Genomic DNA, 23,162 nt, shown 5'->3' with positions numbered 1-23,162 from the left:
AAATGGTGCAGGGAATACATGACAACTACGTGCAGAAGAATGAAAGTGGACAATTCTCTTACACCATATACAAAGATAAACTCAAAATGGATGAAAGACCTCAATGTGAGACAGGAATCAATCAAACTCCTGGAAGAGAACATAGGCAATAACCTCTTCGACATTGGCCACAGCAACTTCTTTCAAGATACACCTCTAAAGGCAAGGGAAACAAAAGCAAAAATGAAGTTTTGGGCTTTGTCAAGATGAAAAACTTCTGCATGGCAAAGGAAACAGTCAACCAAAGAGGCAATTGATGGAATGGGAGAAGATATTTGCAAATGACATTACATATGAAGGAGTGGTATCCAAGATGTGCAAAGGACTTATCAAACTCACCACTCGCCCCCAAAAAATTATCCAGCCAAGAAATGGCCAGAATACATGAATAGACACTTCTCCAAAGATGTAGAAATGGATAACAGACAAATGAATAAATGTTTAACATCACTAACCATCAGGGAAATAGAAATGAAAACCTCAATGAGATACCACCTTATACCAGTTACAATGGCAAAAAAATTTACAAGCCAGAAAACCACAAATGTTGGTACAGATATGGAGTAAGGAGAACCCACTTACACTCTTGGTGGGAATGATAGCTGCTACCGCCACTCTGGAAAACAGTATGGAGGTTCCTCAAGACATTAAAAATAGAGTTACGGGGCGCCTGGGTGGCTCAGTGGGTTAAAGCCTCTGCCTTCGGCTCAGGTCATGATCCCGGGGTCCTGGGATCAAGCCCCGCATCGGGCTCTCTGCTCAGCGGGGAGCCTGCTTGCCTTCCTCTCTCTCTGCCTGCCTCTCTGCCTACTTGTGATCTCTGTCTGTCAAATAAATAAATAAAATCTTAAAAAAAAAAAAAAAAAAAAATAGAGTTACCCTATGACCCAGAAATTGAACCACTAGGTATTTACCTCAAAGATACAGGTGTAGTGAAAAGAAGGGGCACATGAACCCCAATGTTCATGGCAGCAATGTCCACAATAGCCAAACTGTGGGAGGAGCTGTCTTCAACAGATGAATGAATAAAGAAGATGTGGTCCATATATGCAATGTAATGTTACTCAGTCATCAGAAAGGATGAATACCCACCGTTTTTGTTGAAATGGACGTTATTGAAGGAGATTATACTAAGAGAAATTTGTCAGGCAGAGAAAGACAGTTATCATATGGTTTCACTCATAATGTGGAATATAAGGAATAGTGCAAAGGACCACGGGAGAATGGAGGGAAAACAGAATGGGAAGAAATCAGAGAGGGAGAAAAAGCATGAGAGATTCTGGACTCCATGAAACAATCTGAGGTTTACAGAAGGGAGGAGGGTGGGGGGATGGGTAACTGGGTGATGGGAATTGAGGAGGGCACATGTTGTCATGAACATTTGGTGTTATGTGTGATTAATGTATCATTGAACACTACATAAGAAACTAATGATGTAGTACATGTTGGCTAGCTGAACATAAAAAAAGATAACTTATGAAACTCAACAGCCAAAAATCAAATAACCCAGGCAATGAATGGGCAGAAGATATGGACTGACATTCCTTCAAAGAAGACATATTTGGTTAACAGACACATAAAAAAAATTATTCAACATCATTCTTCATGAGGGAAATGCAAAACAAACCATAATGAGATATCACCTCACACTGGTCAGAATTGCTAAAATTAACAACTCAAGAAACAACAAACATCAGCACGGATGTGAGGAAAGTGGGATACTCTTACACTCTTTGTGGGAAGGCAAACTGGTGCAAAACAGTCTGCAAAACAGTATATAGGTTCCTCAAAATCTTAAAAATAGATCTACCTTATGAACCAGCTATTGCACTCTAGGTATTTATCTAAAGAATACAAAATAGTGATTCAAAATGGCACATGCACCCCAGTGTTTATAGCAGCATTGTCCATAGTAGCCAAACAACAGGAAGAGCCCAGATGTCCATCAAGAGATGAGTGGATAAATAAGAGTTTATACACACACACACACACACACACACACACACACACACACACACACAGAGGAATACTACTCAGCCACCAAAAAGAATGAAATCTTGCCATTTGGGACAACATGGATAGAACTAGAGTGTAATATACCAAGCAAATTAAGTCAGTCAGTCAGTCAAAGACAAATACCATATGATTTCACTCATGTTTGGAAATTAGGAAACAAAACAGAGGAACATAGTGGAAGGGTAGGAAAAATAAAATAAGATAAATACAGAGAGAGAGAAAACCATAATAGACTCTTCACCATAGGGATGAAACTGAATGTTGCTGGAGGGGAGGTGGATGGGGGGGATGGGATAATTGGGAGAAGTAGGGCACTTGTTATGAGCACTGGGTGATATACAACTAATGAATCATTAACCTGAAACTAATGAATCTACCCTGAAACTAATAATACAGTACATGTTAACTAATTTGAATTAAAAAAAGAAAAAACAATTTAAAAGAAATATGGTATTGATATTATGGAAAATTGATATCAGGAATTTTAATGTGATAGTAATCTTATGCATATTTTAAAAATTCTTTATCTTTTAAAAATATATTTTGAAGTATTTGACTATGATGATGGTGTCTGAACCTGTTCCAAAATATTACAGTGGAGAATGGAGGAGTCAGTAGGGATGTGAAAATACAAAATTGGCCATATACTGATATAATTGTTAAAGTCGGGTGAAGAGTACATGACAGTACAGTAAACTATCCCACTTTTACATTTTGAAATTTTTAGGTTAAATACTTAATATATATTTGTACATGTATGTACATATATACACACATGCATACACATGCATACACATGCACACACACGTGTGTAATCAACCTGCACTGTACATGAAGAAGAAGCAAAGAAAACATCAATAAGAAGACTGTCACAGGAATGTTGTGACAATGCAGCCTGGAAAATGATCACCTTCTCAGAACTTCAGGGCACAACATATAGAATTCTGGTTTCTTCTACACAAATCCTAACACAGCAAATGTAATGCAGTGCATGTTTACAAGAAAGGAAGGTCTCTTTCTTATCTATGGTGTCCACAACTCAATTCTGAGCTGGAGATTATTGGGGAGAAGGAGTTTCCAAAGCGGAGTATAACTCTATAATAACTGAGAATCTACATCTGGCCCATAGGCAGGTTTCTTTGAGTCCATGGTGCTATAATATTTTTTAATTTTATGCCAACATTCAAAATCTCAGACATTTCACATAAAAATCTTGCTTTTCTTGTTTTCCTTAAAAATGGGAAAATTTGGTAATGCTTAGTTGGATTTGAGTGACAGTTCTCTTTTAGATGGGGCAGTGCCCTCCAGTTTGGCACAATCTCCATCAGGTCTGCTTTACTTTTTTTTTTTTTCTTTCTTTCTTTCTTTCTTTTTTAAATTTCTTTTCAGTGTACAAGAATTCATTGTTTATGCACCACACCTAGTGCTCCATGCAACATGTGCCCTCCATAATATCCAACACCAGGCTCACCCACATTCCCACCCCCCACCCCATCAAAACCCTCAGATTGTTTTTCAGAGTCCAGAGTCTCTCATGGTTTATCTCCCCCTCCAATTTCCCTCAACTCCCTTCTCCTCTCCATCTCCCCATGTCCTCTTTTTTCTTTTTTTTTAAATATGCACCTTTTTCTTTCTAGTGAACAAAGGTATGCTATAGGTTAGGGGATTGTGCCTAGCTCCCAAAGCCTGCCTTAATTTGAATTAGTTTAAATTGCCTTTGTGCTTTCTAATACTCAGTAAAACCTTTGGGAATCTGGTATCAAGGGAGGGAGTGATATCTTAGTTCCTTAATCTTAGCATAAGTGTTATTATTTTCCTATCAGAAAGACCCATGAGTGTTCATTGGGGATAATGCCTATTCAGAAGACACCAGAATTAGTGTTTTCCTACATTGGTTTTATAAAAGCTACATTTGAGTAGGAACAAGACATAAGGGTAAAATCCATTAATGAAACCTGTGTCCATGAGTATAAATGGGTCAGTCTTTATTTCAAGACCTTCTTCTCTTCCTATCTCTCACAGACTCTTTGTATGTGTGTGTGTTGAGAATGAGGTGGAGGTGTGCAGACCTGTATGGATTCTGCGGTGGGCTTTCAGGTGGGAGCTCTTGGTGTACACTTTGCTGCATCCTGCAAAATCACATTGGTGAATCCGTCTTCTCTTCAACTCAAGAGACTCCTCTCCCTGCATTAGGGTAATTGCTAATGGTCTGAGCAAAGAAATAAAGATAGTACCAAAGAATGATTTTACTATGGAAGCTAAATAAATGGACTTACATACAGTGGGATCACCTCATACATAGATTTAATGTATGCAAATTTAATAGTAGACCTTCAAGAGAAGAAATAATCCAATTAGTTCAAGCAATTCCCTCAACTAGGCCATTCTTCTCAGTAGGGGCAGGTCCCAGGTGGTGGTAATGTTACCTTGGGTGGTTTCTGTTCCCAGTGTGAGCATTCCACTCTAACAGGAATCAATTTTGTGTTTACATAAATGTATTTTTTCATACTACATAGTTGTTAAAAGGCAATACAACTACTTGATTAGTTCTGAGATTGGAAGTAAAGAGCGCTGTAAACTTACAGAGAGAAACAGTATGCAACTGTACTTATTGTGAAATTAATAGATTTTCAAGGGAAAAATTGGTGGTCTAGACAATTAGAACGTAACTCTGTCATAACATGCATGTTCATGCACATGTGTGCATACAAACTCACACCTTCGCTTGCAATCCAATTTACCTATACATGTTTTTTGCTTTTTTATTTTTTCATGTTATGTTAGTTACCATAGAATACATAATTTGTTTTTGATGTAGTGTTCCAAGAATCATTGTTTCCGTATAACACCCAGATCTCCATGCAACATATGCCCTCCTGAATACTCATCATTAGGCTAACACATCACTCACCACCATCCCCTCTAGAATCCTCAGTTTGTTTCCCAGAGTCCATGGTCTCTCATGGTTCCTCTCTCCCTCTGATTCCCCCCTTTATTTTTCCCTTCCTTCTCCTAATGGCTTATATTCCAGAAATAAGTGAAACCATATGAAAATTGTCCTTTTCTGCTTGACTTATTTCACTTAGCATAATCTCTTCCAGTTCCATTCATATTGATGCAAATGATGGGTATTCATCCTTTCTGATGGCTGAGTAATATTCCATTGTATATATGGACCACATCTTCTTTATTCATTCATCTGTTGAAGGGCATCTCAGTTCCTCCCACAGTTTGGCTATTGTGGACATTGCTTCTATGAACATTGGGGTGCATGTGCCCCTTCTTTTCACTACATCTGTATCTTTGGGGTAAATACCCAGTGGTGCAATTTCTGGGTCATAGGGTAACTATATTTGTAAATTTTTGAGGAACCTCCACACTGTTTTCCAAAGTGGATGTACCACCTTCCATTCCCAGCAACAGTATAAGAGGGTTCCCTTTCTCCACAACCTCTCCAACATTTCTCATTTCTTGCCTTGTTAACTTTTTCCCATTCTAATGGTGTAGGGTGGTATCTCTCTTTGGTTTGAATTTCCCTGACAGTTAATGATGTTCAACATTTTAAATGTTTGATAGCCACTTCTATGTATTCTTTGGAGAAGTGTCTGTTCATGACTTCTGCCTATTTTTTTACTAGATTATTATTTTTTGTTTGTTTTTTTTTTTGGGTGTTCAGTTTGAGAAGTTCTTTATAGATCATGAATACCAGCCCTTTATCTGTAGTGTAATCTGAAAATATCTTCTTTCATTCTGTGGGTTGTCTCTTTGTTTTTTGACTGTTTCCTTTGCTGTGCAGAAGTTCTTTATCTTGATGAAGCCCAAAATTCATTTTTTGTTTCCCTTGCCTTTAGAGACCTGCTTTAAAAAATTTATTTATTTTTTAAATTTCTTTTCAGTGTTCCAGAATTCATTTTTTATGCACCACACTCAGTGCTCCATGCAATACGTGTCCTCCACAATACCCACCACAAGGCTCACCCAACGTCCTTCCCCTCCCAAACCCTCAGTTAGTTCCTCCCTCTTCCCTTCCCAAACCCTCAGTTCCTCAGAGTCCACAGTCTCTCATGGTTAGTCTCCTCCTCCAATTTCCACCAACTCAGTTCTCCTCTCTATCTTCTCATGTCCTCCGTGTTATTCCTTATGCTCCACTAATAAGTGAAACCATATGATAATTGACTCTCTCTGTTTGACTTATTTCACTCAGCATAATCTCTTCCAGTCCCGTCCATGTTGATACAAAAGATGGGTATTCATCCTTTCTGATGGAAGCATAGTACTCCATAGTATATATGGACCACATCTTCTTTATCCATTCATCTGTTGAAGGGCATCTAGGTTCGTTCCACAGTTTGGTGACTGTGGCCATTGCTGCTATGAATATTGGCATACAGATGGCCATTCTTTTCACTACATCCGTATCTTTGGGGTAAATACCTAGTTGTGCAAATTCAGGATCATAAGGAAGCTCTATTTTTAATTTCTTAAGGAATCTCCACACTTAAAGAGCTGTCTTGAAAGAAGTTTCTGTGGCCAGTGTTGAAGAGATTACTACCTATGTTCTCTTCTAGGGTTTTGATGGATTCCTGTCTCACATTGAGGTCTTTCATCCATTTTGAGTTTATCTTTGTGTATGGTGTAAGAGAATGGTCCACTTTCATTCTTCCATATATTGCCATCAAATTTTCCCAGCAGCATTTATTGAAGAGACTCTTTTTTCCATTGGATATTTTCTCCTGCTTTGTCAAAGATTATTTGACCATAGAGTTGAGGGTCCATATCTGGGCTCTCTCTTCTGTTCCATTGGTTTATGTGTCTGTTTTTGTACCAAGCTGTCTTGGTGATCACAGCTTTGCAATAGAGCTTGAAATCATGCAATGTGATGCCCCCAGCTTTGTTTTACTTTTTCAATACTTCCTTTGCAACCGGGGCCTTTTCTGGTTCTATACAAATATTAAGATTTTTTGTTATAGCATGTTGAAAAGTGCCATTGGTATTTTGATCAAGGTGGTGTTGAAAGTATAGATTGCTTTGGGCAGCATAGACATTTTGACAATGTTAATTCTTCAGATCCATGAGCATGGAATGTTTTTCCATTTTCTTGTGTCTCCTTCAATTTCCTTCATGAGTTTTCTGTAGTTCCTAGGGTATAGAAGGTTTCCCTCTTTGGTTAGGTTCATTCCAAGGTATCTTAAGGTTTTTGGTGCTATTGTAAATGGAGTTGATTCCCTAATTTCTCTTTCTAAAGTTACATTGTTAGTGTATAGAAAACCAATTGATTTCTGTGCATTGCTTTTGTATCCTGACACATTACTGAATTGCTGTTTGAGTTCCAGTAATTTGAGGGTGGAGTCTTTTGGGTTTTCCACATAAAGTATCATGTCATCTACAAAAAGAGAGTTTGACTTCTTTTTTTTTTTTTATCAACTTGAGTACATTTATTTCTCTTTATGGTCTGATTGCTGTTGCTAGGAATTCTGGTACTATGTTGAAAAATAGTGGAGAGGAGAAGGGAGTTGAGGGAAATTGGAGGGGGAGGTGAACCATGAGAGACTACGGACTCTGAAAAACAAGCTGAGGGGTTTGAAGGGGCGGAGGTGGGAGGTTGGGGGAACCAGGTGGTGGGTATTAGGGAGGGCACAAATTGCATGGAGCACTGGGTGTGGTGCAAAAACAATGAATACTGTTACGCTGAAAAGAAATTAAAAAAAGAAAAAAAGAAAAAAAAGAAAAATAGTGGCAAGAGTGGGCATCCTTGTCATGTTCTTGATCTTAAGGGAAATTCTCTCAGCTTTTCCCCCATTGAGAATGATAATCACCGTGGGCTTTTCATTGATGGTTTTTATGAAATTGAGGAAAGTTCCCTTTATCCCTACACTCAAGAATTTTAATCAGGAAGGGATGCTATATTATGTCAAATGCTTTTTTTGGCACCAATTGAGAGGACCATGTGGTTCTTCTATTTCCTCTTACTAATCTGTCCTATCACATTGATTGATTTGTGAATGTTGAACCACTATTACATCCTGGGGATAAACCCCAGCTTGTTGTGGTGCATAATCCTTTTAATGTACTGTTGGATCCTATTTATCTAGGATCTTGTTGAGAGTTTTGGCATCCATACTCATCAGGGATATATTGGTCTGAAATTCTCCTTTTTGATGGGGTATTTACCTGGTTTTTGGATCAAGGTAATGTTGGCCTCATAGAATGAGTTTGGAAGTTTTCCTTCTGTTTCTGTTTTTTGAAACATCTTCTGGAGAATAGATATTATTTCTTCTTTGAATGTTTGGTAGAATTCCCTAGGGAACCCATCAGGCCTGGAATCTTGCTTTTTGGGAAGTTTTTGATCATTACTTCCATCTTGTCACTGCATATTGGTCTATTCAGCTTGTCAATTTCTTCCTGATTCAGTCTTGGTACTTTATAGATTTCCAGGAAGGCATCCATTTCTTCCAGGTTGATTAATTTATGGGCATATAATTGTTGATAATAATTTCCGATGACTGTTTCCATTTCCTTGGTGTTAGGCTTGATCTCTCCCCTTTTATTCATAATTTTATTAATTTGGGTTAATTTTTATTAATTTGGGTTAATTTTATTAATTTTATTAATTTTTCTTGCCTTGTGAGTAAGTCTTGCCAGTGGTTTATCAATCTTATTAATTCTTTCAAAGAAGTAGCTTCTAGTTTCATTGATCTGCTCTACTGTAGTTCTGGTTTCTAATTCATTGATCTCTGCTCTAATCTTAATTATTTCTCTTCTCATGTGTGGCTCTGGCTTTATTTGTTGCTCTTTCTCCAATTCTTTAAAGTGAAAAGTTAATTTGTGTATTTGAGATTTTTCTACTTTTTTGAGTGAGGTTTGGCTGGCTTTGTATTTCCCCCTTAGGACAGCCTTTGCTGTATCCCATAGGTTTTGGACCCATGTGCTTTCATTTCTTGTTGGTTTCCATCAATTGTTTAAGTTCTTCTTTGGTTTCCTGGTTGACCCAAACATTCCTGAGCAGGATGGTTTTTAGCTTCTCAGAGTTTGAATTTCTTTCAAACTTCTTCCTATGATTGAGTTCCAGTTTCAAAGCATTGTAGTCTGAGAATATGCAGGCAATTATTGCAGTTTTTTGCTATCAGTTGAGACCTGATTTGTGACCCAGAATGTGGTCTATTATGGACAGAGTTCCATGTGTGTTTGAGAAGAATGAGTATTATGTTGTTTTAGGGTGGAATATTCTGTATTTACCTATGAGGTCTATCTCATCCAGTGTGTCATTCAAAGCTCTTGTTTCTTTGTTGATTTTCTGCTTAAATGGTCTGTCCATTACTGAGAATGGAGTGTTGAGGTCTCCTACTATTAACATACTATTATCAATATGTCTCTTCATTTTGGTTAACTGGCTTATGTAGTTGGCTGCTGCCATGCTGGGAGCATAGATATTTACAATTTTTAGATGCTCTTTTTGTTCAGACCCTTTAAGAATGATATAGTGTCCTTCTATATCTCTAACCACAGTCTTTAGCCTAAAATCTAATTTGTCTGACATGAGAATTGGTACCCCAGCTTTCTTTTGCCATCTGTTGGCATGAAAGATGGTTCTCTATCCCTTCACTTTCAGTCTGGATGTATCTTTAGGTTCAAAATTAATCTCTTGTAGACAGCATATGGTTGGGTCATGTCTTTTAATGCAATCTGCCACCTTGTGCTTTTACGTGGGAGCATTTCATCCATTCATTGAGAATGATTAATGAAAAATATTATTTTATTGTTGTCATGTTGCCTGTGATAAGTCTTTGTTTCTATAGATTATAAATTTCTGTTCTATGTCACTCTTAAGGTCTTTCTCCCTTTGTAGAACTCCCCTTAATATTTCTTGCAGGGCCAGCTTGGCAGTCACATATTCTCTCAGTGTCTCCCAGTCTTGGAGGGTCCTTGTCTCTCCCTCCATTCTGAATGGCATCCTTGCTGGATAAAGTGTCCTTGGCTGTCTGTTCTTCTCATTTAGTAAACTGAATATGTCTTGTCAGCCCTTTCTGTCTTGCCATGTCTCTGTGGACAGGTCTGACTTTATTTTGATGTTCTTCTCTCTGTATGTAAGAAATCTCCTCCCCCTTGCCACTTACAGATTGTTTCCTTGGATCTATAATTTACAAATTGTACTATGATATGATGTGGCATCACTCTGTTCTCACTGATCTTGGATGGGGTCCTCTCTTGCCTCTTGGACACAAATGCTTGTTTCCTTCCCCAGATTAGGGAAGTTCTCCGCTAGACTTGCTCAAATAAATCTTCTAGACCTCCCTCTCTCTCCAACCCCTCAGGGATCCCAATAATCCTGATATTGGAATGTTTCATTAAGTCACTAAACTTTTTCATTTTGATTCCTTGGTTTTTAATTTGTTTTTCTTATGCTGACTTGGTTTCCTTCTTTTCTACCATCTTACTCTCTATCTCACTAACTCATTCTTATGCCTTGTTTACCCTGGCAGTCTGAGTATCCAGTATAGACTGAATTTCATTAATAGCATTTTTAAGTTCAGCCTGATCAGATCTCATTTCTGCCCTTAGAGATTCTATATTGTCATTAATATTTCTCTCAAGCCTAGATATCGACTTCATAATTGTTACTCTGAAGTCTATTTCTGATATCTTGGTTATATCCATATCCATTTGTTCCATGGCAGAGGTCACAGTCTCTGGTTCTTCCTTTTTTGGGGGTTCCTCCTCTTAGTCATTCTGTTGAGGGGTGGTTGGGAGAATGTACAGAGTCCAAATCATTGACCACAATCCAAGCAAGATGCACATGTTTTATAGGGATCATAGCGTTGTTGGCTTCTTGTTCTTCCACCCTGTCTTCTGGAGGAAGGGCCTGCTACAATGTTACTCAGACGTTCCTATTTGAGCAGAATTGCCCTGCCCCCTGTGGAGCAGTATAAACTGGATTTGGGGGACTTTTGTTCTCTGGTGGTTTTCCTTGGTGGCTTTCTGCATCACTTCCGAGAGTCAGAACAGAAATGACCATATACAAACCTGTGTCTCAGAACAGAGAGATTGCAGTCTGATCTTCACTGAGCTCTACAGGTCACACTCTTTCCATTTCTCTCTGTGCTGCTATATCCACAGGATTCTGGGTTGTGCACCCAAGAGCTGCACTCCCACCCCTCACACCCAGGGCTGGGCACGTCTCTGTCCTTTGTGCTTCTAAAACTGCAAACTGCTTCTAGTTCACACGTGTGCTCCTGTAACTCCAGGCTTCAGTCTTGGGGGCTGGCCTAAAGTTCTTTACCCTCTGCTAATGGTCTTTAAATCTGTGCCCAGTCTCCAGTGTGGGACACTTTTTTGTTCCTGTGTTATTTCACCTTCCTGGCACCAGTGCTTGTGGCAGCTCCCTCCCCCTTCCATTTATCTTCTGATATCTGCCAGTGGAATCATGGCTCCCACTTCATACCTCAAGACTGACCACTGGAGATATTCTGTTTGTAAAGATCCAGATCTATTTTGTTATATCTCAGGCTGATTTCGTGGTTGTTCAGAATGGTCTGGTAGATATACATCTCAATTCAGCAGACCGGTTGATATAGGGTCCCCTACTCCTCCACCATCTTTTCACTGATCTACCTATATTTTGTTATCCTTAAATGCTTACTATTGTGTCTGAGAATTTGTTTCACTTCTGCCACAGACACACACACATATATACACAGACGGACCTGAAATAAAGACAAAAGCTACTCACTCTTGCTGTAGTCCCTGAATACCTTGTAAAGCCGAAGATCCACTCTCAGTTGCACTCTCCTCACTGTCACTTGGGATATCCAGTGAAGACATGGAGGTGGTGTCAATTTTAACTAAATGCAAAGAAAAAGAGCAGGGTGGGCTACAAATATATATGCCTCTGTAATCATTTTCAGGATTCCCAGTTTGCCCCACAATGAGAAGTAGCAAAAAGATAGAGAAATAAAGAAAAGTCAAGGATGAAAGAAGTGTGTTTTTATGGAAGGAAGAGAAGAAAATTTAAAATTTTCAGCATAGCTAAAATTCCTTTGAAGGAAGACAATAGGAACAATCTGGTACCACTGGAATGAGCTTCTCTAGGATAGCTGAGTTAAGTAGGATAGGGCCTGAGTATGATTTAATTTCCTACCTCTAGCCTCCACAACAAGGGTGTCCTGAAATGTCTGGCTCAATGTCTGGCTCAATGTGTGTTTGTTGAGTTGAACTTCCTAAATAGTTTACTGACTGTCCAAAGATCAATGCCTAGGTTCACTTCAGAGATGAGGACATCTCTTTTGGCTTTTGTGTCCCCAAATGGAAATGGGTTAATGAAATGAAACACACACCTACTACCTAGTAGGTGCTTGATACATGTTGGCATCTTTCCCTTTCAGCTATTTTGGGAGAAGCCCACAAATATTTATTGTCAACTACTGATGTTTCAGATCCCTACCAAAACTCAATCAAATGGTCACCTGTCTCCTAGATCTAGTTAAAGCTTCAAAATTTCTATATAGAAGAAGCTTAAGCATGGCAATAAGGTTGTTGGGGTGGGGAGTGGAATATTTTTGCTATTGCAGTTACTTCCATACACTAATTGTATGTACACTAAAAAGTTTTAAACATACATCTCTGTGTATGTGTGTCTCTGCATGTGTGTGTGCACGTATGTTACAAATGTACTAGTATACTAAAATTTTGTGTACATTATGAAAAATAAAAGTAACATGTAAAGGGTGAGAAAATAGAAATAGAAATGTTGATACTTTCTTTTTGTGCTCCGATTGTTTTGTGTGCATTCCTCATTCACCCACCTCCCAATCAAGGTGTAGGCATCCATTTTGGAGACTATTGGGATAATGGTTTTAGTTTAAAATTACACTGAAATATTTAAAACTTATTTTGTTTATTCAGAGTGGCTCTGGATGACTGAGGGATATTATGGGGGCAATTCAAAGCCCTATAAAATTATTGCTTAGTGCTATCACTACCTTGATATCAGCAAATTCTCAGGGAATTGTATTTTCTCAATTCCTTTTTTGTTCGTTTTTCTCTTTCTATATGGGAACTGATACTGAAATTTTAATTAACACCCTCAGGGAAATCTCAAAAACAAGACTGTCATAAACACTTACCATTACCACAATTAACCACTAATAGATTATTTTTTTTTTAGATTTTTATTTATTTATTTGTCAGAGAGAAAGAAAGATTATAAGTAGGCAGAGAAGGAGGCACAGGGGGAGGGGGGATGCAGGCTCCCTGCTGAGCAGAGAACCTGATGTGGGGCTCAATCCCAGGACCCTGGGATCATGACCTGAGCCAAAGGCAGAGGCTTAACCCACTGAGCCACCCAGGCACCCTAGATTATCATTTTTATTCAGAGAAAACACTACAGAGTCTCAACAATTTGATGCTTAGTATGTTGTTTTTCAGTCTCCTACATTTGGTGATGATGGAATGACATTAAATTTCAATGAGAAAAGTGTTAGAAAGTATTTTTTATACTGAGCTAAGGTCTCATTTTTAGTCATTTCCACCCACATATCTCCCTTTTAGTCTTTTAAATTCATGCTAAATATTTATCAGCTCCTTGTTTGACATGTATTTGAAATCTCTCACCACCCTAACTCTCTCTTTTGATTATACTCCAATTTTCCAATGTCCTTCCTAAGGCACAACATACAAAACTGATTGTAATTCTACAGCTGTGGTGAAGCTAAAGGTTTTGAACCACATCATACAATTGTCTTTGATCATTTCCAATGACAAACTAAAGTAGACACATCTCCATGATGGGAACTGGGTAGCTGGGAGATAGTGGTGAAAGAGGGATTTAATTTATTCCTTTCTGAATTCTGAACTTATTTTTAAGATTAAATAAAAAGGAAGATTACAGCATATGAACTCTCTTCTGTACATATTTTCAAGTTCGTTTATCAAATTATTTGTTGCATGACAACTACTATCTACCATTGTGTTAACTTCTCTGAAGATGCACAAATGGAAATAAGAGATTTTGTCCTTGAGAAATTTACAATTCATTTGGGAAGAATGCCCATACACATGTAACACAGGCAAATAAAAAAAAAGTAAAATGGAGTGTGATAGATGCCAATTGGAGGGGAGCACAGGGAAGATGGCAATATTTCAAAGAACACTATTTTACCTGTAGGGAAGAGAAAAGATATGGTATTGGGAGAGGCAGGTGGTAAGCATGGCTACAGTAGGGACAGAAGTAGGGACAGAAATGTTCTCAACTTTCCCACAAAAGCATTCCTAGTGGCATAGACAGATAAGCACATATTCTTAGAATGTCCCAGGGTGTGTGCCTTAACAAGCTTAAAACTATTTTTGGCATTGCAGCTTTATCTTAAAAGGTTACTCAAATTGTACATTTTTTCTAATAAAAGTAATATTTTTAAAATATAAAATGCTTTAAATTACTTATTATCAAATAACACACAGTTTCCAGGAAGATACATAGTATTTCACTCAAATATATGTATGCCCCAATTTGAGAGGCCTGGACTAAACAAAAGAGCATCATTGCACATTCTTTAAAAAAAAAAAAATCTTGGGGCGCCTGGGTGGCTCAGTGGGTTAAAGCCTCTGCCTTCAGCTCGGGTCATGATCCTAGGGTCCTGGGATCGAGCCCCACATCGGGCTCTCTGCTTGGCGGGGAGCCTGCTTCCCCCTCTCTCTCTGTCTGCCTCTCTGCCTACTTGTGATCTCTGTCTGTCAAATAAATAAATTTAAAAAAAAATCTTAATTTAATTTTATTTTTTCAGTGTTCCAAGATTCATTGTTTATGCACCACACCCAGTGCTCATTGCACATTCTTAAGCACTGAAGAGACATGATAAAAATAGTATTTATAAATATTCTTGAAACTGTGTGCACAAATAATTAAAAGGGGTGAAAAGAGATAGGAAATAGGACAATTCCAAAAGAGAACAGATGGAGGAAGTTAAGGCCCCGAAAGAGGCACACTAAAGCTTACCTGATCCAGAAATTTTACCATCTCTTCCAGTGAGTGGAACTGTAATGGCTGCAGGGCCCCCATCTGCAGGCAAAGTAGTATACACCATGTGCAGTGACTGTACAACAAGTGGGATGGTCTTCAGGCCACCCAACTTATTTGGTAGCCTGACTGAGGGTATGGTGTGAATCACATGTAAGATCTGCTGGCCACCAGTGCTCTGAGAGGAGGCCAAGATAGAGCCTGAAGTCAGAACTGTAGGGGTATTTGCCGATGTGTCTGTGTTAGATGTTGAAGTGGACACTAAAAGTGTCTGAAGAGCACGTTGTGGCTTGGTACAGTGTAGTGGAGCTTGCAGCAGGCTGGCAGGCTGGAGAGAAGCCTTGGGCTTGTGAAAAGAGAGGTCAACTGGTTCCATCTGGGGCAGGTTGAAATCATTATCCAGAAGTTCTTCTGAGTCAGTACCCTGAAGAAGAGATATGTGAACCATGAAAACAAGAAATCTGTATTTTCTTCTCATGGACAGAATACATAGGGATTTGAGAGAAGTGAGGCTGGAGTATGAAGAAAAAAGAAAGGAAACTTTACTGAACACTAGTACCAGGCACTGCATCAGGCAATTGATACAAATTATTTCATTTAATCTTTATAATAACCATACAAGATTACTTAAAGTCAACATTTTCTGCATATCAACTGTAAGTACTGTGCTAAGCCCAGTGAGGGCAAATGCAAGAGTTTACCCATGAAGTGCATACTAACATACTAACTATAATGATAGAATAATGTGAATAGCTTAATAGTCACACCATAATAAATGATGCAGCAGAGATATAAAGCAGGGCATTTTAGAAGAAGAAAAAAGAAAAATTAATTCTATCTAAACAAGATGAGAGAAGGCTTCAAGGAGATAGAGCTATTATATATGGATCTTAGAAAATTGATAAGAATTCTTTAGGCAGAGAAGGGATAAGATATATTCCTGTCTATAGAGATATAGCAACAGACAATATGCTTAGGGAATAATGATACAGTATTGCCAGTTGTATTATAAGTAAAACCAAAATATCCAACTTTTAAATTAAAAAGTATGAATTAAATGACCATTTTATAGGAAACGTACTTTTAAAAAACCCATAGAACCTCAACCTAGTTAAAAACTTCCTAAAAATTCCATTAATGTGAAGCTTAATGATACTGTGAATTGTGTATGCTATTGCCAAACAACATCCTGGACCTTGAAGATGGTCTTGGAAATAATAGTAATATTTTATCCTGTTAACAAAACAAGACTTCATTCTCTATCACAATTAGATTTGGGTTATAGGAGTTTTATTTTTTAATTGTTTTTATTAACATATAATGTATTATTTGCCCGAGGGGTACAGGTCTGTGAATCATCAGGCTTACGCATTTCACAGCACTCACCATAGCACATACCCTCCCCAATGTCCAAAACCCAACCACCCTCTCCCTAACCTCCTCCCCCTCATCAACCCTCAGTTTGTTTTGTGAGATTAAGAGTCTCTTATGGTTTGTCTCCCTCCTGATCCCATCTTGTTTCATTTTTTCCTTCCCTACCCCCTCACAAACCATCCCCCCCACCTCTCAAATTCCTCATATCATAGAGACCACATGATAATTGTCTTTCTCTCATTGACTTATTTTGTTCGGCATAATACCCACTAGTTCCATCCATGTCATTGCAAATGGCAAGATTTCATTTTTTAATGGCTGCATAGTATTCCATTGTGTGTGTGTGTGTGTGTGTGTGTGTGTGTGTGTGTGTGTACCACATCTTCTTTATCCATTCATTTTGATGGACATATAGGTTCTTTCCATAGTTTGGCTATTGTGGACATTGCTGCTATAAACATTTGGGTGCACCTGCCCCTTCTGATCACTATATTTGTGTCTTTAGTGTAAATACCCAGTAGTGCAATTGCTGGGTCGTAGGGTAGCTCTATTTTCAACTTTTTGAGGAGCCTCCATGCTGTTTTCCAGAGGGGTTATAGGAGTTTTAAATTATGAAAGATGCTCAATAATGCATCCCTTACACAAAATAAAACTATCCTTTATTTTTGCATATTAGGAATATGATGGAAAGTTGAGTTTGAGGAAAGGCTGGGCTATAAAATATAATTATTTCAAAGACCAGAGTGACATGTGCAGAGTTATTTTTGTGGGAATTAACTAGCTCCTCAATGAAGGAAAAATTGAATGAAAAATAAGTGCATACAAAGAGACCATAAAAAAAGTAAGAGGGAAAATATTGGTGACACATCTATGAGACAATTGGAAAAAATTGAATATTGACAGGATATTGGATGATATTTAAGAATTATTGTTAATGTTTATAGATTTGATATAAATTGTTGGAAGATGGCAGGAGTAGGAGGACCCTAGACTCTCCTTGCTCCATGGATACAACTAGATAACTACCAAATCATCCTAAATAATCAAGAAATTGATCTGAAGACTAGCAGAACAAACTCCATGACTAAAAGTAGAGAAGAGGCCACATCAAAGAAGGTAGGAAGACTGGAGATGTGGTTTGGGAGAGAAATGGATTGTGGTGGCTGCAGTGAGGAGGGAGCCACAGTCATGGAGGAGGGTGAGAGACCGACTAACACACATGGAGTGCACAAATAATTGGCATGGAAAGTGAGAGGGGTTGAATTTTAAGACTTCTGACAACAGGTGGAACTTAAACCACAGAGTTTTAAAGGTCAACGATCTGGATAGCATTGTACTGCTCTTGGAGAGAAGGCAGGGAAACAACTTGTGGAAATAGAGCATGGAGACAGTGACCTGAGGAACACCTGAGGCACAGAGAAGGGAGGTTATTTGCTCATTTCAGAGTGCATTCCACAGAGGCAGCGTTCATGGAGAGACCCTTTGGGAGCAAAGGAACTGGCTAAAGCCATTTCCCACACCTTCTCCTCAGCAAAAGTACAGGGCCACCTGAAAGAACAAGCCCAGGACCAATGCTCAGTGCCTAACTTGTTACACCAAAGCCGCATGATCCAGAAATCATCCTCTCCCAGTCTTGCCCTGTAAGGCCCACTTCTCTAGAAGACAGGCACAAACGCTTGCTTATACTGTGGCCCCCAACCCAGAAGATTTGCAAAGCCTTGGTTCTAGTCGTGGTGATGACAGCTCTCATTTCACAAGCAGACCAGAGTACACCTAGTTAAAATATGTCACATTCATCCCAGGGCCAAATACTTCTCACAACAGGGAAAGACAGCCTCTGGAACTATTGGCCTGAAGGATAAAGCAGCTCAGACAAAACAGCAGTGCACATGCAGAACACATCAGTATGTGTTCTGCATGTGCACTCCCAGATGTGCCAAGCCCTGGGAAACAAAGGACACACAGCAGGGCACTACAAGTGACAGGCTGGAGGTAGGCAACACAAAAGCAGTAAAAATAAGTATTTCTGTAAAAAAAAATAATAAGTCAAGGAACTCACAAAAGAAAGGATGAAAAAATCTAACAAAATTTACCTTGAACATGGAGAGGAGAAGAGTAAAGATTGGGTTCAAATGTAAACAAGCATCAACTTCATATAGACTGCTATATGCAGAAATGGTTATATACAAATTTAATGGTACCCATACAACAAAAAGACTAAGTATGCAAAGAAGAGAGAGAAAGAAATCCAAATACACAACTACAGAAATCCAGAAAAGGATGAAAGAGAGAGAGAGAGAGAGAAGGATCAGAGAGAAAATCTTCAGAAATAACAACATAACAAATAATAAAATGACAATAAACCATGTATCTATCACTGACTGGATTGAATGTAAATGGAGTAAATGCTCCAGTAGAAAAAAAAAAATAAGGTCATAGAATGGATATTTAAAAAAAAAAAAAAGACCTATCTACATGCTGCCTACAAGGAGACTAATTTTAGACCTAAAGACATTGGCAGATTAAAAGTGTGAGAACTGAGGAATATCTGTCACACAGATGGATGTCAAAAGAAACCTGTAGTAGCAATATTTATATTGGACAAGCTAGATGTTAAAACAGACACTGTAACAAGAGACAAAAAAGGACACAACACAATAATAAGGAGGACAATGAAACAAGAACATAAAAAAATTGTAAATATTTATGCACCCAGTATAGGAGCACCCATATATATATAAAAATTAATAACAAACATAAAGGACCTAATTGATAATAATACAATACTGGTAGGGGCGTTTAACACCCCATTTAGAACAATGGACACATCATCTATAAAGAAAATCAACAAGAAAATAATGGCTTTGAAATAACAAATTGGAACAGAAGGACTTAACAGATATATTCATAACATATATTCAAAAATAGAATACACATCTTTTTGAAATGCACAAGGAACATTATCCAGAATAGAAAATAAAATAGGCTGCAAAATAAACCTCAACAAATCCAAGAAGTTCAATGACATATTATGTGACTTTTCTGACCACAACGTTATGAAACTATAAGACAAATACAAGAAAAAATATGGAAAGAGCACAGATATATGGAGGTCAAGTAACATGTCACTAAACAATTAATGGGTCAACCAGGAAATCAAAGAAGAAATTAAAAAGTATAAGAAAATGAAAAACGGAGAGAGAAGAGGGGCAAGATGGCAGAGAAGTAGGAGACCCTGTTTCAACTGGTCCCCTAGAGTAAGCTAAATGTCTACCAGAACACTCTGAACACCCATGAAATCAGCCTGGGATGTAAGATTATATATTCTGGATCTCTATGGTGGCAGAAGACATCTGTGGAGAGGTAAAGGAGAGTGGGAATGCTCGGACTGTTACTGGAGGATAAACAGAAGGGGGAGGGAGCCACTAGAAGTGACCCATTAGAAAATAATACCACAATACGAAAGTGCCCTGTGATTGGGGACCAGCATTAACTTGGACTGAGGTTAAAGCACTCAAAAAGAGCAAAAGATCTTAAGGGGCAACTGGAAGAATTGGGCAGTCATGGGCATGGGCCTAAGCCCACAGATCCTGGATGGCCACCACCGGCGACCACCCCTTCCAGAGAGAGTCCAGTAGAGTTTCCAGTCCATGGTCCCTGAGCTTGTGGCTTTCCGCTGCTTGCACCACTGCTCCACTAGCAGCACTCCCCTTCTGCCTGCACCTGAGAGAGCCTGGTGTGGGCGCTAGCTGGCTGTGTCTAGGACCACGGCCTTCTGTGATTGGCTGAGGGCCTGAATGCTATGACTCTGTACCTGAGAGAACCAGACAGCAGTCCCAGCAAAAGCAGCCACCAGAGGCAGGCTCCCTGGAACGATATTGTTCTTGGTTTTAGCAGCATAGTGGTGCAGAGACAAGCGGGGGCATTGGGCGACTACTGAGACAAGGCTGGGTGTGCACACTGCCTGTGGGAGGTTGCGTGGTTCAGCGGAGTTTGCAGAGGGGGAGTCTGTGTGTTCTGGACATTCAGGAGAACAGTCTGAGGGTTCTATCTGAGGAGGAGGTCTGGGTGCAGACAGATTCTTTCTTTACTCTGACCCCCTGAAAAGCCACAAAAAGCTGCCAAAGAACAAAAATCTTCAGAGAACAAAAACCTGAAAAACCGGTTTCCACAGACTGCAGCCCCTTGATAACCTGCAGGATAACTCAATCCAAGCAAGACTGACAGGAAAACAGTGCAGCAGACCCCTCCCCGAGAAGGCAAGCCAAAAGAACAAGAGGAAAACCACCACAGGGTTCCCATGAAACTGTAAAACCCCAGCATCAGGGGAAAACAATATATTAAGCTATTAAGCTTCCTGTATTGCCCTAAAACCTGTATATTTCATAAATACAACTTTTTAAATTCGTTCTCACAATTCTTGTTGTTTTAATTTTTTTAACCTACTTACCAATACAACAAGAGGTTTAATACAACATATTCCATAATAACTTTTTAACTTGAACTTTTTCATACATATACCTGGGTTTCTTTTTCTTTTCTTTTCTTTTTATTTCTTCTTCTTTTTTTTTTTTTTTGTTAATATACATGTAGATATATGCTGCAGGTAATCCTCTTTCCCTATTCAATACTACCTTTATATATAAACCAGTTTTAATTTCCCCATATCTCTGAAAAGTTGAGTACTTTAACAAAGATGTCAAGATACACCCAGGAAGAACCAAAATAACCTTCCACCCTCCCATCTTCTTCTGTCAGTGTTTCTGTGTATTCGTTTTTGTTCTGGTGTCATATAAATCTTATTATTGGGGTTCATTTTGGCTGGGTTCTTCATTTTTTTTCTTGTCATATTCTTTGGTTGGTCATTTTGTTTGTTCATTTTTCTTTATATACCTCATAAATCTTACTTTGGGGGTTCATGTCAGCTGGGTTCTCTCTTTCTTTCTCTTTTTCTCTCTTTTTAAATTTTTTCTTTCTTTTTGGTGGTGACTTCCATCACTCTAAAACTTTCTGGGGTGCACCTTCCCTGGATCGTGGTTGATATATTCAGCTATACATCCCCTCAACCACCTGTCACCAAAATGACCAGGATAAGGAACACCCAACAGGAAAAATTCAGAGACTGTGCCCTCTGCCAGAGAACTACTGGATATGGACATAAAGAGTATGTCAGGAAGGGACTTCAAGGTAACAATTATCCAGTCAATGGCTAGGTTAGAGAAACCCATTAGTGACAACAAAGAATCTTGGAGGGCGGAAGTGAGAGCCAACCTGGCAGAAGTTAAAAGTGCTATCAATGATAATCCAATCTAATCTAAATACTCTAAGAGCTAAGGTAACTGAGGCAGAAGATAGAACTAGTGATCTAGAGGACAAACTGATAGAGAAAAAGGATCAGGAGGAGGCCTACAACAAACAGCTTAGAAGCCATGAAAACAGAATGAGGGAAATAAATGACACCATGAAACGTTCCAATGTCAGAATTATTGGGATCCCTGAGTGGGTGGAGAGAGAAATGACTAGAAGATATAGTTGAACAAATTGTGGATGAAAATCTCCCCAATTTGGGGAATGGTACAAGCGTTCATGTCCTAGAGGCAGAAAGCACAACCCCCAAGATTAAGGAATCTAGAAAGATGTTGAGGCACTTAATTGTGAAACTGATGCATCATAATTTTAGTCAAGAGCTTCTGAGGGCAGCTAGGGGGAACAGATTCCTTAGGTACAGAGAAAGGTCCATCAGAATAACGTCAGACCTGTCCACAGAAACCTGACAAGCCAGAAAGGTCTGGCAAGACATATTCAGGTCAATAAATGAGAAGAACATGCAGCCAAGAATACTTGATCCAACAAGGCTGACATTGAAAATGGATGGGGAGATAAAGAGCTTCCAAGACTGGCAGGGTTTGAAAGAGTATGTGACCACCAAGCCAGAACTACAAGAAATATTAAGGGAGGTTCTATAAAAGAAGAAAGAACCCAAGAATGACAAAGAACAGAAAATTACAGTGACAATCTATGGAAACAACAACTTCACAGGCAACATGATGTCAATAAAAACTTATCTTTCAATAATCATTCTCAACATTAATGGCCTAAATATTCCCATAAAATGGCACAGGGTTGCAGATTGGATAAAATGACAGGACCTGTCCATATGCTGTCTACAAGAGACACATTTGGAACCTAAAGATACATCCAAATGAAAGTGAAGAGACTTAAAACGACATTTCATATCAGTGGGCCTCAAATGAAAGCTGAGGTAGCAATTCTCAGGTCAGATAAATTAGATTTTAAACTAAAGACTGTAGTCAGAGATACATAAGGACACTACATTATTCTTAAAGGGGCTATTCACCAAGAAGATCTAACAATTATAAATATGTGTGCCCCCAATATGGGAGCAGCCAACTACATAAGCCAACTGTTAATCAAAATAAAGAGTCATATTGATATGAATACATTAATTGTAGGGGATCTTAACATGCCACTCTCAGTAACAGACAGATCATCCAAAGAGAAAATCAATAAAGAAACAGAGCTTTGAATGACACATTGGACCAGATGGACCTCATAGGTATATACAGAACATTCCACCCTAAACCAACAGAACACTCATTCTTCTCGAGTGCACAAGGAACATTCTCCAGAATAGACAACGTACTGGGTCACAAATCAGGGCTCAACCGATACCAAAAGATGGAGATTATTCCCTGCATATTCT

General features: G+C 38.7%; 1 protein-coding gene across 1 annotated transcript in view; it reads right to left on the bottom strand.

Annotated features, from left to right (window-relative positions):
- Positions 1-23,162, bottom strand: part of KLF8 (KLF transcription factor 8) — a gene marked incomplete at its 3' end in the record, with an annotated part of 314,155 nt that overhangs the window by 49,236 nt on the left and 241,757 nt on the right. The window contains exons 4-6 of the mRNA XM_080795430.1: positions 15,044-15,488; positions 11,783-11,894; positions 4,125-4,264 (exon numbers count right to left, since the gene is read on the bottom strand). Of these exons, the coding sequence (XP_080651556.1) occupies positions 4,125-4,264; positions 11,783-11,894; positions 15,044-15,488 (697 nt within the window). The remainder of the gene's footprint in view (positions 1-4,124; positions 4,265-11,782; positions 11,895-15,043; positions 15,489-23,162) is intronic.

The sequence above is a fragment of the Martes martes genome (assembly GCF_963455335.1).
Source record: "Martes martes genome assembly, chromosome: X".
Taxonomy (NCBI): domain Eukaryota; kingdom Metazoa; phylum Chordata; class Mammalia; order Carnivora; family Mustelidae; genus Martes; species Martes martes.
The sequence above is the reverse complement of the archived record's forward strand: the minus strand, read 5'-3'. Positions and strand labels throughout refer to the sequence as shown.